The 23,747-nt window shown below is 35.1% G+C and overlaps 1 protein-coding gene across 1 annotated transcript; it reads left to right on the top strand.

Annotated features, from left to right (window-relative positions):
- Positions 1-5,529: 5,529 nt before the first annotated feature.
- On the top strand, positions 5,530-22,832 carry LOC149572919 (chaperone binding / ATPase activator). The gene is made up of 6 exons (XM_089814034.1): positions 5,530-6,060; positions 16,237-16,290; positions 16,402-16,488; positions 16,858-16,927; positions 17,050-17,138; positions 22,472-22,832. Exons 1-6 carry the CDS (start codon positions 5,893-5,895, stop codon positions 22,601-22,603), a joined length of 600 nt encoding a protein of 199 aa, XP_089670160.1. The 5' UTR covers positions 5,530-5,892; the 3' UTR covers positions 22,604-22,832.
- Positions 22,833-23,747: the final 915 nt, after the last annotated feature.

The raw sequence follows: 23,747 nt of genomic DNA, 5'->3' as shown, positions 1-23,747 counted from the left end.
AGGCATATACAATTCTTACACAAAAAACTCGAAATTAGGTAGATGGGAATACCTACAAATAACAACATGCAATAAAAATTCACCCAGTAACAAACTTGTTACATAATTAAACTTCTATACAAAGAAATATAATCTTGAAAAAGAAGAATATCTAACAGATCGAACTATTTAAACCCTTAAAAAAAAAATTGGCTTGTTGGGGACATGATGGAATCTGTCAGACTTCTGTACCTGCAAATTCATAGCATAAGTTAAGATTACAAATTTGACATTTTTTTTAATAACATTGAACGCACTCCAAGCTTGTTTAAAGCATAAAGGAAAATTTAGAGCAAGAGGTAAGATTGAAAATCAACATTGAATACGATACGATAAGAAAGAGCAAATACTGCCTCTATTCTCAAGAAAAACACTATGAAAGCTACAGATTGTTCACTGAGTACCTGTTCCAAGTTTTCAGCGGTCAACTTAATCTGAATGCACCAAAACGCTAAGAGAATGAAATAGCATACACGCATGAAGTTTCTAATCTAATATATCAAACTTAGATGAATGCCACCGACTCCAAGCATTAATTCCCACCGACTGAAGTCAAATTCAAATGAATGCCACCGACTCCAAGCATTAATTCCCACCGATTGAAGACAAATGAAAAAAGATTTAAGTGGCCCAGATATGCAACCAGTATATATGTCAGAGATATATATGTCAAGGACATTTATTATATGTTCATAACTGTCAATATGTCTTTTATTTTCCTCCTATTTTTCTTTTGGAAAAATTAATTTATACCTTGCCTAAATCGACCATAGCCAATGAAATATGAAATAAATAATATTTAGTATATTTGAAAAATAGTTCTTAAAAAAGAAACTTTAAAATAGACTATAGAATTGGTAAAATATTTTAATTTCATTGGTGGGATTGAAAAATTAAAAGAACTTGCATGAATGCATTAGTATTCCTGCCATAGGTAGGAGCTAAAAAAGACAATTGTAGAAGAGGAAGCTTATCATGATTCTACCAAGGACAACTAAAAACCTCCTAGTAATTGACACAAAGGAAAAAGAAAAACATCTTTCACCAATACAGGAAGAATCTCAAGAAACTGTGATAGGGATTACTACAATAAATGATGGGACAAACAAAGGAACTTGCGAGGGTGGCTTTCTACAATAACTTTACAACCCCTCCTCTCCTTTGCTTTGGTCCTCGAAAACATATGCAAATGACCTTATGGACATGAAAAGAAGGGTAGAGAACTTGGAGGAGAAAGGACAATAGGATAGAGAAAGGTTGCAGGGGGTCACAATAACCAGTCGAGAACTTGAAAGAGAAAATAAATGGTTGAAAAAGCAGGTCTTAAATCTTCAAGACGACATCAAGAGAGGGAAACAAGAAATAATCACTATCAAACAATCTTTGAACAAAGGGAAAGTGTCAATAGAAAATAACTTGGAAAAATAACTAAATCAGATACCACAACAAAAATGGAGGAAGTTCAAGCAACATAAGTAGACATAGTGCTAAGAGAAAATGAACTAAAAGAGCAAATAAAAGAAGCCAAGTCATGGGCACAAGTGGTCAATGAACCATCCATGGAACAAAAGGAAGTCATTCAAAAACAAGTCAGGAGGCATATTAGAGAAGAGAAGGAAATACAAGAAAAGGTTGTGAACATCATTATCAAAGGCTTAAAAGATTATGGGGAATGTGAGAAAATGGAGATTTTGACACATGACTTCCTTAAGGACAAACTAAAATGGACGGGTAAAATCTGACAAGCAAACAAAGTTGGGAGAAGTATGGGAATAGGGAAAAATAGACGTGCGAGAGTTACTTTTAGCAACATAGAAGATAAGAGTGCAATCTTGAAGAACAGGGGCCTACTTAAAGACACCCAAATATACTTAGACAAGGATTTAACCATTAACCAAGAAGAGGAAAGGAGGAAGGAGTGGGAGAAAGTAAAATCAACAAGGGCTATCAGCAAATGGGATTGGATGAAAAATGGCAAAGCACAAATCACTGACAAACCAACGAATTAGAAATAGGAACTTAGGGCCCTAGGAGAGTATCTAAGCATGGTGAGTTGGAATTGTAGAGAATATCCATGGAGAAGAGGACTAGGGTTGGGGCCCATAGCCGAGGGACAAGACATTATTTGTCTCATAGAAACACACGAACATGAGGGATGTAGGATTCTAGATTTCGAAGGGTACAATAAAATCTCCATGTGGAATGGAGAAACAAAGACAGATAAAGGGCATGGAGGGATTACTATCTTGATAAAAGATACACGAAACAAAATCGTAAAATTGGAGAAAGAGGACCCAAATAAACAATTTATATGGTTGAAGATCGAGGATGATAAGGAGATCACATGGCTAGCATCATACTATTTTGCACCAAAAAGCTCTAAATTCTACAAAAAGAAACATCTAGGCAACAAAGATCCATTTGTGCTTTAAAGAAAGATGTGCATTCCTTTAATCAAATTGGTAACATAATCCTTCTAGGAGATTTTAATGCTAGGACAATGAATAACTAGGCTATTTAGCTGGGCAAAAAGAAGATGATGAAAATATCAACAAACAAACTTCTCGGGATGAAAAAGGTGGTGTGTCTCACTTTGGGGCTGAACTCTTAGGGCTATGTAGCCTCCATGGGTTAGTTGTGTGTAATGGTATGAAGATGTGGCCTAAATCAAACAAATTTACTTGCAAAACATATAATGGACAAAGTGTGGTAGACTATCTAATATGTTCGCAATCAATCATCACCAAAGTAGTTGATTTTAGAATTAAACAATGTCCCATAGAGCTAAATTCAGATCATATGCCTCTCTCTATTAAATACAAATGGAAAAGTGACCAGGTCCTAGATGAAAGCACAAAAGGACATAAAGAGCGCAAGATTCTTATAAACAATGATAATAAAAAAATATTTTGCACCGCTCTTGAACAACAGCTCCAAATGTATCATTACATCACGAATATCAAGGAAAACAATGATAAGAAAAGCCACATTAGCAACAGTTTTTTAATCCCACTAATTAAGGAAGCACTAAAGGGTTGCAAGAGAACAAGGTTAAAGAAGAGCATCTCAAACACCTTTCCAACTAACTCATGGTATGACAAAGAATGCAAGGCCACAAAAAGAAAATTTAAAGGGAGAAAGGAAAACAAAACAATCATAAGAGAATACAAACAAATGATCAAATCCAAGAAAGAAGAATATGTGATTAATTGGAGGAAGGAGCTAATCATGTTAGGAAAGCACAATCCTAAAGATTTTTGGAGGAAGTTATAACAAGCTAGGAAACAGGTTGAAAATAAAATTACGGATTCTCAATGGTTAGAGTATGCAAAGACTCTTTATGAAAGATAGGAGGATGAGGTTTCACTCCCCACAACCAACAATTTAGATGAACTGTTTTCTAATGAAGATATTACCCTAGGGATAAGGAAATTAGCAAGTGGAAAATCTCAGGATATTGATGGGCTGCAGGCTGAATTTCTAAAGTGGGGTATAGATTTGTTGACTCCATACATCAGGAACATTTTTAATATGGTCATGCAAGGCTGCTTTCCCATAGAGTGGATCACTAGTGTAGGTATTCCTCTCCATAAGAGCGGGGATGTCAACAACCCTTCCAACTACCGCACCATCATGGTGAACCCCCTATTAAGAAAACTCTACAAGAGTATGGTAGAGTGGAGAATTAGTAGATGGGCATAAAAAGAAGGAAAAAGAGCTATGGGACTGGCAGGTTTCAGACCAAAACATTCCACCATTGATCACTACACTACCCTAAGGTTCCTTATAGGAAAAATGTGGGATAAACAAGGGGAAGAGGCTTTTTGCTGCTTTGTTGACTTTAAGAAAGCTTTCAACACCATCCCTAGGGATAGTTATGGAATAAGATGGAAGAATTAGAGGTCCCAATAGAGTATAGAGCTGCTGTTTATAAACTTTACAAACAAGTTAAAGGAAAAATTAGAACCAAAGTGGGCATGTTAGAATGCTTTGGTAGTGACATATGGGTCAAACAGGGATGCCCATTATCGCCTACCTTGTTTGGCCTCTATATTGACAAGTTAGAGGAATGGCTAAACAAAGCCAATGGAGAGGGAATTCAGCTGGCTGAATATGTGATTAGATTGTTTTTGTATGTCGATGACCTCATTCTCATTGCTAAAACAACATAGGGGTTGAGAGAACATTTGAAGAATTTAGAAACCTTTTGCACAGAAGTAGGGATGGAGGTCAACACTTTTAAGACCAAGATCATGGTCTTTTCATTGAAGAAGAGAAAACAACAATGCACTTTCATATTTAATGACAAAGTGCTAGAAATTGTAGAAGAATACAAATATTTGGGGATAGATTCCATTACTGGCTTAGTTGAGAAACATGCAGATAAAAAAGGATATAGGGAGGATGGAAGGCATCTTATCTTCTTCAAAACAGGTGTAGGACAATAGAGTTATGGGATTGGAAGACTAAGAAAACCCTATTTGGGTTGTTAGTGATACCCGTTACTTTATATGGCAGCGAGGTATGGGGGAGCAATGTATCAAATCATAAATAGCGACAAATTGAAAGAATTCAAAAACACTTCATCACAACTAATCTCAAAATCAAATCCATAGTCCCCTACAAGATTATTTTAGCGGAGGCGGGCATGTTCCCGGTGGAGGCCTTAGCAATTGTTAGATTGCTGAGCTATCTGAAAAAGGTGAGTAAAATGAATGCACATCACTGGCCTAGTAGGGTGGTTGACGGAGAACTGGCTCGTCGGAAGAAGACATGGAAGAAACAAAACAATAAATGGTTCAATAAGTGGAACATTGAATACCTAGAATGCTCGGAAAACAATTTTGAAATAAAAAAATGGGTGGCAAGAAAAGTAAGATCTGTCATGTGGGAAAACCAGCTAGGTAGAAAAAAAGCCTATTATGTCAAAGAATTTAATCCCACATGCGAACATGATGACAACAAATATTTAGGAGCCGAGATTAAAGGAAAGACGAAAATCCTAATCACTCAATTGAGATTTGGTTCCCACTGTTTGAGATGTGAAACTAGTAGATGAAAGGTCCCTAAGGAAGAGTGGGAGGATAGAATTTGTAGATTTTGCAACGAAGGTGTGGTGGAAACAGAGTGACACTATATGAAGGATTGTACAACATACGAAGACATTCGCAACCAACACAAAGAAATGTTAAAAGTGAATAACATAAAAGACCTTTTTCGAAGGACCAAGACTCCTCAAGGGGGCCCTTTTATTTATGCAGATTCACAACAAAAGAGACAGGTTGGAGAAATCACATCAGATTGACTAAGAGTTTAATGTGAGTCCCTTAGGCTTATGGCCTCTTGGACGTCATTAAAAATCATTCATTCATTCATTTCTCTCTTGAAAGTGAAATCTGAAGTTAATCTTTTCAATAATGAAACTATTAGATGATTAAGGTGCCCTTGGAAGAGTTCAATAGAACTATCTTTAAACTAATTTCTTTCTTTACATCTAAATAAGTTGCCCTTTGGCAGGGTTGTCGAGATCCCTAGAAAATACAGTCCTTCACACCGCAGGGTCTTCCCCAATTTTCTATTGGCACGGTTTTTAGACCGGGAAAAAGGAGTCAAAAAAAAGAGCACGACGAAGAAGTTTCTGGAGGTGATGTATTTTTCTCGTTGCGCTGACTATATATCAATGCTGATTGCCATTGCAGCCATTCCTACCCCTCGATCCTTCAAGAAGATTGTTGGCGGCTTATTGTAGTGTGTTGGGATTCCAGAGCGATTTTGTTTGTCTGGAAGCAAGCCTTTGAATTTCATACGGAAGAGTATTGCTATTGTTTTAGTTAGGTTTTTTTGATCGAGGGCATGGAGGGGCAGGTAGTAGAAGAACAGAAAAAATCGACTTCATCATACAGGTATTGGGTGAGGGAAACAACGGTGGAGGCGGCGCCACTTCCTGTTCCAAAGAAACTTTCTGCCAACGATTTGTCCACGCAGCCACAGTCAGCTCCATTGGGATCTCTCTGGAACAAGGTACACTTTTTCTAATCAACATTCTTTAAGTTTTTACCAATTCCGCGTAGTATCCGTAAGGCCTAGAGTACTACCAGTGCTGTGGCTAGAAGAATTAAAAAATAGAAAGGTGAGAGGAGATTTTATGTATAATATTCACTGATTATCACGTTATGTCCTAAATAGGAACGATGTGATTCACAGTTCTCTCTCTCTCTCTCAGAATATTTTGGCAAGTTTATCTGTGGGTTAACATTCTGCTTAGTTGCCATAATCTGTAATGCTCTTTTGCATTTACAGTCTATAATGCTCTCTTTATTTGTGATCTATAACGCTTTTTTGAATTTTTAAAGATTTTTAGGCTTATTGCAGATGATCATTTGCAAATGTTGCATTAGAGTATATACAATGAGCTAATTGACTCAATATATACTAATTGAAACTCTACATGTACCATTGTTCTGAAACAAAAAAGACATTAACCATAGAGCTTAATACATGGCAGGGCCAGAGTATTATATAATTAACTGTAGGTGCGGAGATTAGCATAAATTTAATAAATAAATGAAAATCTAGTTTTGACTGAGTCCAAACAAAAAACCCTCAAATAATTGAGTATAATTTGAGGAACCAAAAGGGAAATTACACTCTCCTGGAAGACAGCGCTTTCAACCCAGATCAAACCCCACAAGTAGGACAACACGGTCACCACACAATTGCAAACAATCAGAAATTATTGATAATCTTAAGGATTACTTGTGGTGATTAGGTCACAAAATCCAATAAAGGTGTAACGAAACGACCAAACAAATCACACACACATATGAAAACTCACGAAATACCCTAGGAAACCATTTTTGGAAAAATGCTCGGTAAGAAACAATGCATCGGTATGATATATTATCTAAACAACAACAATACAATGTACATAGAAGTTTAATCTGAGCTCTTCATTCTTTATTCAATCTGACAAAAGTCATTTTTAGATAACCTTTTTTCAATGCAACATTCCTTCACAGATAGTCTCTTCTCAATGCACTTGGCGAGGTACACTCTTTCTTGTGTTCAATTCAGCGACATTCAGAAACCTTTGATATAGCTATCAGGATCAAATTGTATAGTATTTGCAGTCAAACTCATTAATCAACATTTCATGACTAGTTGCTCACATGAGCCTATCTCTCGTGAGAATGAATGAAACACTTAGCACTCATTGCATCTAGGTGATGCTCATAGAGGTGAAGCACTAGGATGTCCTGAGAGGTCACCCGTCACAGTACTACTCTACCTTGAGCACACTTAAGTATGATGTTTCCTCCATGGTTAAACCCATTCTGCTTGCAATCCTATTTGCAAAACCTTCAGCAAGTGTAGTGCCTTGTGAACCATTTATTAGAAAGCCCCTCAAGAGGGCTCAAGCTAGAGTAGTAATAGGATGGGTGACTGTTACAAGATTCAAAAATTGGCAGATTAACGGATTTCCGGATGATTGATTAATTAACAGAGGAACAAATGTGTTCCTTATAAAGAATTACAAGGATGTTGTTTCTAAAAGAAACAATGTAGACCGAAGACAAAATTAGAAACAAAACTGAAGACAAGATAGGAAACATTCCTATCTGGACTGAAGACAAAAGAGACAGGATAGGAAGACTGACTATAGACAAGTAGTTGACCATTATAGAAAGTATTTAACTAAGGAGAATATTATAATAAAGATATTAAGGATATTATCTTAATAGTGACATCTTGGGAAGCTTCTGTGCTTCACTTCTGTGAGCATCACCTAAATGCAATGAGTGCTAAGTATTCCATTCATTCTATTGAGAGATGGGTTCATTTGAACGACTATTCATGAAATATGGGCCAATGAGTTTGACTTGAAAAACTACTCAGTTGAGTCCTGAAAGTTATATCACAATTTGACCTTGCGGTGCGAAATACTTCCTACTTATCATTTGGAAGCCTTTTATAGCACCACATGGCCATACACTTTTTGGCTATTCCTTGTCTTGATTCTGTCATAACAATATGTAACCTGTTTGTGCATTATTACAATGTCCATGGCTTTGTTTTTAATACACAAAATTCATAAGAAACCACTAAGTTCTTTTACAATGTGATGGTTCCAAAACCATGGATCATAGCTTTTCATATTCCACACATCTTATCAAGTGGTATGCCTGAACCTGCATGCCTCACTCAAGAATTTTCATGTTACACAAGTGAATCCAAATGTTCGTCTGTACCTCTTCTTATTTCCTAAGAGTTCACGTTCTATGGTGTTTCAAGTGGTTCTCCTTATTCTGGCAGACCTTTTACCTTTTAACACATTCTTCAGTTGCTTGTTCTTATGTGACTATAATTCAAGTGAACCCAAATGGGGCATCCCACTTAATGAGGATACTTGCAGCAATATTTAATGTTATTACTCATGGTGTATTACACATCTTTCTAGTAAATCATAACAATGTCATCATGCAAGGTGTATATGCGCCTTTCCAACAAATGATATACATAATATGCCTATATTAATTTGGTAGTTTGAATCTCACCCGTTACTTTCAATTATGGAAGTCTTGCATGCAGGTCTTATTTCTAATAGGGATGTCAGTTATAAATAGTATCTTAGTCATACCAGTAAATCTTTTTTTGATGATTTAATGACATGATGTTGATTACAAGAGTTTTTGTTTTGCAGTATTGATCAGGAAAACCAGTCTGTGGTGCATATTGTGGTGATGTGGATTGAAACTTTAGCTCGTTAACTCTTAAAGTAATAATGACCTGTTCATCTTTTGTTGTTTATATGTATTCAAATAGTGTGGCATCAATGAGAATAGTTTCCCTAGAGTTAAACTTTCTGTTTGATTTTTCAAGAGCTAAATTAAACCACAATATTGTTTTCCCTGTATCTAAAATTAACCACATTATTATTTTCATTGTGTCAATCAAAATGGAGACTTCAATTGTTAAGAAAAATGGTGCTAATGTATTGTAGTCAACCTGTGATCAGGAAATGTACATTTTCCTCTTCCATACTAATGCTGTTTTGATGTGTTAGATAGGCATCAAGGAAATGAAATTAATATTTTTACATAGCTTTAGTATCTGGAAATCTCACAAATAGAAGCAGAATTTCAACATTTTACTCCAGAATTGTTTCACCTCTAAAATACCAATGATGACGAGCTTACTACTTATGGATGAGGAAAATCTGTTGAGATTTTTGGCATACAACGTGCCTGACAGTTCATTCTCAACTAAATTTACAACTTGTTCAGGCCCTTACCGTTTGGTTGCTGGAATATAATTTGAGAACTGGCATTGAGAATCTTGGATTTGGGATTCTGGAACTTGAAATCTAGATTGCTATTTATGGAATTTATTTTGGGACCGTTTGGTTCAAACCCAAAAATATTCGATATTTGGAATTTGTTATTCCAAGCCTATTTGGTTCAAGATCCGAATATGTGATTCAAAAGATAAATACAAAAGTTATCCTTTACAGAATCGAGCCCAGTAAGAATGCAACAAATCAGACACATAAGATCCGCATTGGAGATTCTATGCATACTTTGTCAAACCAGTGACATCTGATCACAGTTAGTGGGTTGAGCTGGCACTGATTTTTCCTTTCAAGTCTTCCACAACCATTGGTCATTGTATTGTCTACAGCCCCTGCACTCACATCTGTGCACCATTCAAGCAGATCTGTGCCCCATTCGGATCCCATAGAAGTCATACATTAGATGCTACAGAGAATTTGATCTCCCAGTGAGCAAGAGCCTTGGTCTTCCAAACCACATCTGATTCATCAAGTAGTAAGTGCCTCGAGTCCCAGCCGGATGATAAAAAACAAGTCCTTATTAGATCAGACCAAGTCTCTCATCAGATTGACGAGATCTTCCTACTTTGGGAGGATTAGAGTCCCGCATATCTGCTCGTACCTTGTCTATGTGATCAAACATCTCACTCCCAAGCTCACTATGATTCGATCGCTCCATACATTAACTGCTACAATTCTGCAAGCCCTGCAGCGAAGCTCAATCCAAGCTACGAGCTTTGCGTCTTATAGATATGTGGCTTCTCTAAAGCCCCGAGCTCCACCTCTGCTTGAGATCTGCTCCAGATCGTTTGGCCATACTTGCTCCATTCTTTTCTCCATTCATTGTATTCGGATAGTAATGTTGTCACACAGTCTTCCCTTTCTAAGTTGCTATAAAAAAGGGCATTTGGATGTCAAATGCAAATAAATTTCACTTTATTTAGAATCTTCATTTTGGAAAAATGGGATTTAAAATGTGGATTCCAAATAACAAGTATTTTGAGGGGAGATGGAATTCTTGTGTTGGGGGTCAAATGGGGATACCAAATCCATATTTCCTCGAATTCCAATTCCCATTTTGCAGACCCAAACAGTGGATTAGGAATTTTTGAGAATTTAGAACTCTAATTCCTTCTCAAATCTGTGATCCAAACGGGCCCTTATGTATCTGGTAATGAATCACTGATTGGCTCCACTGTTGATATTTTCCTGGTCCTTATTGAATTCGGTGAATGAGTTTGCAATCTAAAAGGTAATGATGAGATGAAATGTTTACATATTCAGGAACTTGCTTCTCTGACATTTGAAAAAGGTAAAATTATTCTTTTAATATGGAAGGTCCCATAATGAACCATATAACTCTATAAATATAATAATATTTTATTTCTTATGAGATTTGTGGCAATGGCTGATTTTGGATTTGTTTAGTCTGAATTTTTAGGTTTCTTTATCATTTGTTCATCCACACTTTACATATTGTCTGTTCATTGAAACCCATAACTAAGAAGTCAATTCAAAGACCAATGTGGCAAATTTTTGGTTGGTCTAATCATTGAAATCACATATTGGTTTGTGATTATGAGCTTAGCCAGACTAAGATATGGATAGATGTGACAGCATTGAGATTGATAGGTATTTGTGGATACATAATTTTGATTTGCTACAGGAGAATAAGATTGTCCTCAAAGGAATACATTTGCAGCTGGCCTCATTGTGATTACAATCCTACATAGAGCAAGACAGATGTAAAATTTTTGAGAGTGCTGTATATTTTTTAATATATAATCTTTGATCTTTAATCTAGGATAAAAATACATCCTAAAAGAAAACACATTAGCGAAAATGAGGTGAAAGATTCACCCAGAGATTTTGGTTTTGTAGACAGAACTGTCAGTTGATGCACTCATGTACAGATGGGCTAATGAAAGACAATTTATTCGTGTAGCACAAATACAAAATTAAAAAGTTAAAAGCCAATTCAAGAGTACACAATTCAAGTTCAATTCATAAGACAAGAATGATTCAACTAGTTCAAATAGAATCTAATATATCAAAGTGTATATACTATATATTTCATATGACAAAAGTCACAATAGATCCATGTACAAATATGACTGTACCAAAGTAAATACATGCCAATATTCATAACTCTTCTAGGTACTTGATCTTCAATTTTCTATATCCTGCCACGTCACTTTTTCATAATATTCCACCTTTTTATAAAGATACTTGATATTGGAAGGCAATGCCAACCAAAAACATGTTACAATGCTTTATATACATGTAATATGAACGATGGGGCATATATTGAATATTTAGAAGTTAGAACTCTTATCATTCATTGGAATTGAGTGGGCTTCAGTGGACTTCTCTGAAGCCCATAGAATACTCCCTTTCTTTAGTAAGTTTAGCAAGCTTCGGAACTTAATGTGGTTTCAACTATGAACCTCCATAGGACCAATATTTAGTTAGGTGATCTTACAATTGGTGTGTAATTCAAATTATGGGTGCATAGTCATAATCGGGTCCCATTTTTATGATAAGAACACACCACAACTGACATTGAAATAACTATAATAATGTAACCTGTTTCCTTTGACAAACAAATTTGTAAATATTGATGTCAGATATAAGCTTTGATTCTTGATATGGTTTCAAGTCTTCAACTACGAACCTTTGTAGGATTAATATTCAATTGCGTGAGCTTACAATTGGTATGAATTTTAAATTGTGTGCGCATAGTCTTAAGTAGGGCATACTTTTACAATAAGAAAACACCACAGCTCATGTCACATTAATATATCATAATGCAACCTGACTTCTTGGGCAAACAAATTTGCAATCTGGGATGCATCATTAGGTTTTTGACAAGGAAGTAGAATTGAAGTGAGCCATGTTTGAAAGTTTGTCTACACTGAGGATATAATCATCACCTCTTTGACTTTGCAACAGTTAAAGATGAAGTCCATGGGAAGTGCTTCAGAGGCTTCTTTGATACTGGGAATCACTTATACATCTTATATTTTGGGTAAGTCCCTTGGCAAACATGGCCAGTAGTATGTCTTTTTCCACATAGCTAATTGCTTGTATGCAGCAAAGTATGTCAACCCACACAATCTAATATCATTGGACAAATAGATCTGCAATCCATGATGCACCATTAGACTTTTGACAAGGAAAGAACTGTGCCATTTTGAATTTTTGTCTGTAACTACAAAGATACATTAATTACCTCCGAGCTTGCAATGATTAAAGGACAAAGTCCATAAAAGTTCTTTTGAGGCTTCTCTGATACTGGGGATGATCTATACATTCTTGACTTTTGGGTAACTCCCTCCGCAGACATAGGTAGCAGTACCACTTCTCCAATATAGTTAATGTCTTGCACATGCACCAGTGTCATTCAACATCTATTTTCTTTGGTAGCATAATTTTTTTCTTCTGAAGCAATTCCCTGTTGAACTCGGTGGTGTTCATAATTGTTTTGTTTTTAACTCCATCATTCACAATTATTTTGCACCATCCAGAAATAGCAATAAAAAGATAACTCTTAATGTCTCAAGAACATCCCCCGACTCATTTCTTACGATATTTAACTAACACCCTTTCTTCCAAGTCATTGATTAATTACTAGCAATCGCACTTTAGTGTGCAATAGGTATGCCTTAAAGTTATGAAAGGTCATTTAAGTATTTGTCCTTTTATTTATCACTCTATGTCATCCTCTTTATATCTCTTTATCTGTCTATCTATATTTCTTTATCTCTTCATTTCTATCTCTCCCTCTCAATGTATCCCTTTGTATCTCCCTAGAACTCTCTATACCTTTACCCCCCCTCTCTCTCTATTTTACTCTCATCTTTGCACTCTATATTAATCTTTATCTCCATCTCCTTTTTCGCTATCTAGTTGTGAAATATATGTTATCAACATCTTACAATGTATCACTAGAACTCTTCTTATTAGCTTTGCGGTCAATATAATCAACTGTATCTCCAACTCTTTAGATATAAAAAATCAATGAGTTCGAAATTGTGATTATATATGTGCTTATTGTCCTCAATCAACAAACAAAATTGTTATGAATTTGGACATGAGCTTTAATACCTACTAACAACATCTTTGTCTTTCTTCTTGAGTTGTCTTGCCCCTCTCACCAACTTTGGGCTATTTATGCCCTTGGCATTGTGATCCGCAAACAGAAGTCAGAATTATTATTTTTTAAAAATCCGGATCATAGTTCATTACTAAATATTTTTAGTCCAAAAATATCAGAATTTATTTTCTTGCTTATGGTCCAAGATATAAAATATAATAACAAACCAAATTTTGTGTTGAAGCTCTCACCATGAATTTATTTCATGTTGCACTATACTTATATCCGCTATATCAAATAATAAAGATTTTATAACTGACCAGTCAAATAACAAGTTCAATATTTTACTTATATTTTAAAAAATAAATTATATAAAAATACTTGTGAGCATTAAATGGTTTCCTATTTAGAACCACACATTTCACACTAAACATTATTACTCCATCTCGAACTCCATTATAATCGATAATCAATCAAAAACAATTTAGAACCTTATCCATAGGACCAAAATTAATCTTCTGAGTATTGAATGGGTAGAATGCCTAAAAAAATGCCTCACAAAACATAATAAAGAATCTCTCTTTTGGAATTTTCACATTTCCAGAATACATTTGTTTAATTAACAGTATAGAAATAAATTGCCTGCACCAGAGAGGTTGTCCAGGGAGCAGATGAGGCATCCATGTTTCCCAGATAACGGGGAGCAAAAACCTAATTTAAAAAAAAAAATTTCTCTACCAAATTGGGGGAGAATAAGATATGCAATGTAAACATCCAGTTTCCAAGCTGAAATCCAGCTTGTGTGCAAATTTGCAGCTGTCAAACAAACAATTCAGTTTGTAAGCAAACTACAGAGATCTGGGTCTAAAAGGAATTAAAAACCTCTATCAACATCTGCCAACAGAATAACTCAGAGAGTGGTGTGGGAAGTGACTCTACAGATGGGACAAGACGGGTTCATCCTGAGCCAGGCATCCACACACCCTGTATGAAAGAACCGCTGACAGTCTGGTAACAGAGGAGAAATTTAGACAGCTGTGACAAGCCAATGAAAATTGGGAAAAAATTGGACAGCGACAATCAATTTAATGAGCAAAATTTTTATCTTGCCTTCTTTCATATGGGAAACATCTACGGCGTAATTATTGTTATCTGTAGCCATCTATGTTCACACCAATACGTAGTTCTTTTCCATAAATACCTTACACTGCCCAGCTACATTACAATGTTACAAAAACTGCCATCAGACTAAAACAAGGACGGAAGAATAAATGAATAAAAAGAAATTGCCAAGCTTTTATTTCTTACATTGTTGATGGACCATAAACAGAGAACATCAACACTGAATGCTCTTTCAATTTAGCTGCGATCCCACCAAAGACAGCTGCAGCCTATAAACAAATAAATTGTGTCTCATTTTACTGACTTGTCTTGAAGAGTCAACTTTTTGAAAAATCAAATGATAACTTGGCAATTCCATGTCACAAGCAAGCAGCCAAAGAATACAAGCAGCTAGCTCAACCCGCTCTGGTACCATGTTAGTGTTTTGCCCAGAAATAAAAATAAACAGCCATAAACAAAATAAAGAACACTAAGACAACACTTTATCCTAGGAATACCCTCCAACTTGAGGGAAAAATCAGACCACACTAAAAACTTTCTTTCTTTTAGTAAATAAAATAGAGATCTGAGGATGACGCTTCTATTCGAATACCCTACTCATTACATAAAGCAATGATTTATATCTTGAATTGAGAGACTCTTCATATCATATCAGAAAATCTCTTCATTTTGCAACTGCACGACTCATCATATTTCCAAATGCATTTCTCTTTGCATGTCTCAAACATGTCTCTTCATATTTCCAGATGCAAGTATATGAAAGAGCACATTGCAGGTAATCAGGACATCTCCTGTAGCAACAAACATCAACAACATTAGTTTTTTTTCACAGTGTCGACACTGTTTTGTTCCTTGGTTGTACACCTGGATTGTAGTGCTTGATGTCCCCAGCACCTGTAACAAACCCTTAGCCCTGCTAAGTTTATTTCAACATTGTAACTGTTATGAAATTCTAGTAAACCATTTTACATAAATATATATGAATTTTATAAGTTCGACGTGATTAAACTTTTCACACATTAGATTGATAGTCAACTTATTCATTTCTGGTAAGTACATTTTTCAACATACATGATTTATTAACAAACAATTAAAAGTCATTTAGATAACATATATAATCAAAATTTTCTCCTCTGGTTCAATGAGTTATTCTGTTTTGTTTTTCTTTCACACTCGTCTTTTCGATCAGAGAAAGTACTATTTAGAAGTATCATGGACCATAGAAGAAATTAGAAAGTATTTCTGAGTTTGGTGTGAGAAGTAACTTAACCTGGATGCCCAACATTTAGTCAAAAGTCCGAAAAAGCATAAATATATTCTCATGAAGTTATTGGGCTTGGTGTGAAAGTAGTTCAATCTGGATGCCTAATTTTTTTTGGCAAAATACTGGAAATGCATAAATACATACTGATGAAGTTTTAAGTTGGTTCCCCAATTGCAATAATCGAAGTGATGGTGGTCAACCATATTATTTTCTTGCGAGAAGATTGGAAATTCACATGACTATTTGTTGCATGGAATTATAAGTTGGTTCTTTCTGGCATGATCAATATGAAGCTTAATCACGAATAAGCTAATGTTGATATTTTTATTTTTTGAGAATTTATTTCCATTATTAGTGATACAAAGAAATCTTGATTACTGATAACAGGCAGGAACTTGGGAGGAAAGGAATTTGAGCACGTGGGCAAGCAATAGGATAAAGGTGTGTAAATACTCTATTTAATCATGTAGAGTACTATATGCAATTAGATATTGTTAAATTGCCTTAAATAAATTCTTATTTTTAACCTATGTTATGCATCATGAATATCAGGAACTGCTCAATTGCTTAGACACTCAAGAATTAGAGTTTGCAAGTGGAAGTGCTAAAATTTCGGAGGTTTCAAGCTGCACAGGTGAGGTAAGACATCAACTTCATAATCTGGTCGAGATTATGTGGTCTATTTGGATGTTTAGTTCCAAACCTTGTAGCCGTTCTTGTATTTTGTGGGGATTTTTGGTATGTGATTTCAGAAGTAGTTGTAAACATAAATGTGTGGTTACATATGCCAGTTGCCTTTTTCATGACTGTTATACATAGAACACACCATGATGCTGTACTGGAAGTACAATCAAGAACAAACTTTATAGTTGTATTGAAGTTTAACTGTATGTTTTCTAATCTATATTCTAGTCCTTTGAGGTTGTATTTTAGCATGGGATCTCCTGCAGTAATATTTAAGGCCAAGAAGGTGATATACCCTGAAATTAACTTAAAACATTCCTGTAGGCTTCCATGGTAACTGTGCGCAATAAGAAGCGGGTTGGCTATTCTTATGAAATTTACTTGAGATTTCAAGGTTAGCTCCTTTTAAATGCTTTGACATCACTTTCTTGGATGTCTGATAACGTTTTATTTATTGCCTTCCCAACAGTTGATGGAATAATTTTATTGTATGATTCATGTTATGTTCTGAGACAGGGAAATGGTTGATAAATGAAGGAACGAAGGAAATAAAGGGCAGTCTAAAAATTCCAGAAGCCTCATTCGGTGAATTGGAAGATATGCAGGTATGTAGGTTTGAAATACATGAAATCCTATGATAATTCCACAGATTAGAATTTGTATCAGTTCATGCGCTGAAAATTTCAAGTTGTGGTTTTGAAATGTTTGAAATTTTTAAATGCTATAAGAATTCCACATATTAGAATGTATGACAATTCATGGACTGGAAACCACCTGGTGTTATCTCTATATTCTAGAGGCAATTCAGGTAATGTCTATGAATAGGTAAATGGTTCATTCATATAACATAATATCTTGACTGACATGAGTTTAAATTTGAAGAATATGTTCTATTCCTTTGTTTCTCTACTGTGGCTTTGAACTATTTGAAATCAGGACTTATATCATAATACCATCAATTGGAATGCATATCAGTTCATGCAATTGAATTTTACTGATGCATTTTCAAGGTTCTAGAATCTAGAGGCAATGCGCCTAACACATGCATTTATTAATATTGAAATGTTTTGGCTACATTAAGGTCTTGAATGAGGTGACTTGAAACTATTTTGTATCTTTTTGTTTCTCTAGTTTGTTTCATTCTGATTTTTACTTGCTGTCTCCAAGTGACAGATGATAGGAAAATCATACACCCTCTATCCTTTTGTTTGAGCAAGCATTTATTGTTGCACTTTGTCAGGATTATTTCTTGGGTGCTCAACCAGCTCAGTATTACTTTTATTCAAGTGCGCTTAAACATGTAGTTTCCTGAGATCAAACTCACTTAGCTTGCTCCAACATTTGTAGGATATGTAGCAGGTGTTGTGCCTTATTAGCCATTCATTAGAGAGCCTCATTAGCTCATCCATGTACAAGTGAGGTATTTTTTTGGCAGTGTGTCAAATATTGCTGTAGTATGAGGATTCAATTGTGTAGTTTGAGTTGAACATTTTGATCCACATTTCAGGTGTATTGGTCCATAATAGCACATTTTTTATGAGCATGAATGTGCCATTTAGTGCTCATTGCATCTAGGTGATGCTCATAGGGTTGAAGCATTAGTACTTTTTGGGAGGCCACCATTTGCGCTACTCCTAAAGCATATGCTTAACCATGGAGTCTAAGCTGAAGGTTTTGCAAATGGAGCAGTGAAACCAAGTGGCTTGATCATGAATGAAACTCCAATTCAAGTGTGAGTATTAGGTTGGTTGACTGCTCAGTAGGGCTTCACCCTTGCTGAGTGGACCATTCATTTTAATGAGATATGAGTGCATAAGATATTGGTCTACGAGTATGACTCAAATTAGTTGAATCTTGACAAAACAACATAGTTTGCAAAAAATGCCTCCTGCACGCTTTTACACAGTTTTGTTGAGTACTCTATAAGAAGAGAAAAATGTTTACAACCTCCCTCCTTTTATAATCATTAGGGCTCAGTAGGGCTTCACCCTTGCTGAGTGGACCATTCATTTTAATGAGATATGAGTGCATAAGGTATTGGTCTACGAGTATGACTCAAATTAGTTGAATCTTGATAAAACAACATAGTTTGCAAAAAATGCCTCCTGCACGCTTTTACACAGTTTTGTTGAGTACTCTATAAGTAGAGAAAAATGTTTACAACCTCCCTCCTTTTATAATCACTTAGGCTTGTCTCTCTGAAGTGCAAATAAGATCATAGGTTTTATGGGGTTGCCTCTTGAGGGGCACTTGTTGTTGAGAAAAACTGGTGCAAATTTTTTTTTAATACTTATACATGTTTTATAATCCATTAGTGCTTTGAAATTGTGTGTTAATATCAAAAGCTCCAAGGAATTTAGGGCACATTTCAGATTGGAGTTATGCTTAACACGATCAATCAATTAATGTGATGGGTATAAATAATTTCTGAGTCGATAAAATTAAGGATCACTAGGGATCAATGTCACATATGAACTGATCATTGACAATGAAGGCACCTATTCTAGTTAGCAATTTAACCATTGCTGTGTCCTTTATAAGTGTGTAGTAATAAATAAATCAAAACAGTTGGGGAGCTGGAATAGTTGTGAAGGTAGCTACAAATAAATAAATAAATAATAAAAATGGCTGACAGTTTGTAATAACCTAGTTCAGATTATGCCTTAACCAAATTAATTTTATCAACATCAATTTCCTTACCCATTCATGAGGTTGTCATTTTAACAAACACTTGGCACGCAAGCTAAATATCACCATATATAATGCTAAGTCTTGAGCACAATGCAAATAGATTTACCCAATTAATCCAGTCTTGAAATCTATGATGACTGAATGTATGGGAAAACTGTAACAGCAGGACCACTGTAATTTTGAAATTATTCACTAATTATGACAAATGATTTATAAGTTAATATGACCCGTCACTTCCATCTCAATTTGATTTGCTATACTTTATTTATCAAGCCAAACAACTACAGTTTGCAAATTAAGAATTAAAATAGAGGAACCTGACAGCTCCAGATGAATGCCTGTTTGTATACCAAATTGCCCAACGCTGGTTCTATCAGAATTTTCAGCTTGATCACCAATTATAATTTTAGATATGCCAATTAATCACATAACTGCAGGCTCATTACAGTGAATTTCCAGGCCTTAGTAAAGGCCTCTAAAATCCTCCCAGTATACAGACGCAGCCCTGTAATTAATCTGCAGCCCTTGGAAATAGAAATCCGACCCCTAGAAATGAAACGCAGGTCCTGTAAAAGTGACATCCAGCCTCAGCCTTTGGAACGATGAGTGGTGCTTGTAACATCCATAATGCTGCCTTCCCAGGCAATCATGGGCAGCCACAAATGCCTAGGTCAAACTCTGATAATACAAACACTGATTGGTATAACAATTCCAATAGATCTCTTCACAATTTTCAGACAATCTCCAGCATTAACTTTTAAGCTCCTCCCTAGCCACAATAAATAGTAGGAGGAAAATATAAATCAGATCAAACAATTCACAATACCTCAGCTGGAATTGCCAAGCACTTCTTTGAATCTCAAACTCAACCCTCAGCTTAAGTGAAATTATAAAGTTAAATTATAACTTTATAATAAGCCATTTAATGATTTAAAAATAATTTGGCCACCAAAATGATAATAACTCCCAAAATACTTATCCTTTAAATATGTTGTCTGAAACAGGAGTCACTCCTATTATTTCCTCATGTGACCTAATGCACTTCCTATTAATAGAAAGGGTCCATCTCAATCAACACATGACTTACCACAAATAGTAAGTACACAAATCTAAAGCCCAAATGAAGTCCAATCTAAGCCAAATGAAGACCAACCTGTAGCTTACTAAATTGTGGAGAAGACAAGAGCCTCCCAAGCCAAGCCACTGCCTCAAAAGACCCTCTATCTACAATAATTAGCTTAGGAGGATCACAAAAATAGGCTAATCTTTGAAACTCTGATGCTGGAAAAAATGGGGATACAGTTTGTTATTTATAAAGAAAATTAATGGACAGGTGGAGAGTTTGGTAAGGGTTTAGATATGAAAGTAAGTAGAACTAGAAGCTAGGAATGTTAAATGGTATTGTAAATTTTTTAGCCTTTCCATACAGTTTTTGCTTATTGTACAATTTTTTGAGAACCTGAGTATGGATTTCGACCTCTAGCCTCAACACAATGATTACCCTTAGGCCAATTCTTGTCCAAAGCCTAATATCTATTGTTAAATTGCTGATTTAGTATTTTCTGCCAACTCCAACCGTTTACAATATTCAGAAGTTTGCATTTACAATATTCCTTCTGTCAGCTTTTTGTTAAATATTTCTTATTGAAAAGCACTTGCTGCCAATTTTATAATGTATAAAATTTGTAGGTTGCATGGTACATGCATCCACACCCTTGGGATGCGTACAGGGTACACGTACATCAAGTTTTGGGTACTCAGTGGAGAGCATCATAACTAAGGGCCTTGATCAAGATTTCTGATTTTTGTTTTCGGTTTTGTTTGTGTATCAGCTTGTTTTCTATCAATCTTAATTTAGTATGTAACTGGTTTGAAACTTCAGTACAATTTTGATTAACAGTAAATTTTATCATAGTTCATGCAACAGTTTATCATTTGTAATATGTTATTGTTATATGATTTATGATCTTTGTGTTCATGTTTAAAGTCTGCCTTCTTTGTTATGTACCTAGACAATTATCATATATTGTTATTACAAACATATTGCAAATGTGAAACTGAAAACAATAGATTACATCTGCAAACTTTATCACTATTCTTTTTTTGAAAAACCATTGTCGTGACTCATATTTTCAGATTTTTAAATTATATTACAAAACAGCTTGACATAGCCAAGCACCCCCCGTCCCCTATTTTGAGAAATAGTTGTACCAGTACCAGTACCGGTAACCTAAGTACCCCAGCCCGATGCAACCTTGGCATCAATTATAATAATCAGTTCTGTTTGTGTTATTTTGATGCATGATCATTTGGAGGTGTTGCCCAATACCTATTAAGTCTCCCTGACAACCATGCACTACAACCACCAGAAAAATTTGCATAACCACTCTAATGCATTTTTTCCGCTTATTTTTTATCAACTCCTATGCACAAATGGCCCAGTAATTCCTAAACTCAATGTTCAATGGCTACATGTGCATAAGTGAGCAACTATTAGTATATGTGGGATATTTTAGTGTGTTTTTAATTTTCAAGTATTGGTTACTTGTAAAGATATGAATTGGTCGGCAGCTAGTGGGTCCTTTCCCCAACCCAGGATTGATTTTGAATCACTTATGGTAGGTTCAAACTCAGAAATGTTTCATATAGAGCTAATATATTTCTTTTGTCTGCAATCATATTTTGATTAAATTATTGTTGGACTCTGTAGTTGCATTCTTGACACCCAAGTTTGTGAGCATTTAGTTGCTTGCACTGACTTAGAGTCCGAGACATGTTCATTTGTTGAATTCACACTGATTAGCTGGCCACTATGGATGGTATTTCCAAAATGAATATATGTACATGGAAGTAGATTACTCTCTCAATGCAGTGAAACTAAATTGTTTTTGATTGCTTTGAAGCATTTAGAGGATTGAAATACATCTTTGAAGTGCTTTAAACACGATGATGAAAAGATGCCTCAGGACAGTTTGCTTCCCAATACAACTGTGCCAATTTTGGGATGATCTATGTTGATAAAATATCGTTACGTCTTATGGGTATATACACATGGATGGTTACCTTAAATTTCTCGTTAGTGTTGTTTCTCTCTAAAATAAAATTTCAGTCGCTTGCTTGTGTATTTTACTATTTAGGCCTTTTTTATAGAACAACTGTCCAATTTTAGTTACCTATGAGATTTTGAATTTAGAAGCTTGATCACTAGGTATCCTAGTAACCTTATATAATTTTCTTTGTTATGTAGTTGGAGGTGACTTTGGAGGACAGAGATATTCCAGATTCTGATAGAAGTAAAATAATGAAAGATCTGAAATCATTCTTATCACCGATTCAAGCTAAATTGCTGAAATTTGAAGAAGAGCTTAAAGACAGATGATTATTAAGATTTTTTGGGGGTAGTTCAAGCAAAATAGTGCTGGGCTATTCTTACCCTCGTTTTAAAATTGATGAGCATCTCTTAGTCTATTAATGATATGGAGATGTATTCAACTTGTATTAGTGGAGTTGAAAAATAGTCTTTTTATATTTGAGTGTTGACCAGAACTACACAAACTGTATCATTTCAATTATCACATGAGAATGTATACATTTTATTGTGTTTAGAAGCGAAGTTTACTCAAAATGCATCTGTTTTTTGTTTTAATCATCTCTGATAATAATGGGGGTTGCAAGTTTTCTCTTAGTTTGGAATTCTAGCTTATTTCAAGTAGCCTGAGTTAGTTTGGAATTCTAGCTTTACTTAAGTGCAAGTAGCATGATTTTTTCTTGATCTGATTCCTGGTTTGTATATGTAAATTGATTTGTTTGTGTTGATTTACAAAGAAAATGTTGTATCTTCATGATTCTATTAGGTTTATTGGTGTTATAGGGCCCCACAGTTAAGATTATAACAAATTTCATAAGAGTTCAAAAGCCAAAAAGATCAACAAGCATGCATGGCACCAAGGGATAGGCAAAAAGCTTAGCTATGTGGGAATTGTAGCTACACTGGGCTTGCCATCATTATTGACAATCTTCACTCGTGGGTTTAACATAATCTTTTTAAATCAACCCTCACAACTGTTGATATCGATATTCCACCATTTAGTAACTTATTATGTTCATCTTGATTTGAAGCAGACATTGCCGCTATTATCTAATGGTTGGGGCCAACTTTGTCCTCTGTCAACAATTTAAATCTTGATATTTTACATCAAGTCAACTGGCCAACTGATTGAGAGTTGAAACTCTTTATCTCTTGAAAATGTTATATCCTTGATTCACGTACAAGAGGCGTATATATTTGTGTATTATTTTTTAGTCGTATTTTCTTACTTTTTGAAATTGGTATATGATTGATATTTGCATCTTGATGAGACGGTGTGTTTGTTTTAGCTGCCTGTCAAATCCCGATATTTATATCAGGGTTCAATTGTTTAGTTTAAGTGAACGAGTTTGACTTGGAAACTATGTTATTGAATCTTGTATGTTTTTATTTCACACTTCTGAAATTTGGTTGAGACTTGTTTTGAAAATTAGGA

This window comes from Cupressus sempervirens, chromosome 2 (assembly GCF_028749045.1).
Source record: "Cupressus sempervirens isolate cs-2001-9-10 chromosome 2, ASM2874904v1, whole genome shotgun sequence".
NCBI lineage: Eukaryota > Viridiplantae > Streptophyta > Pinopsida > Cupressales > Cupressaceae > Cupressus > Cupressus sempervirens.
Note: the sequence above shows the minus strand (reverse complement) of the source record. Positions and strands in the feature narration are given on the sequence as shown.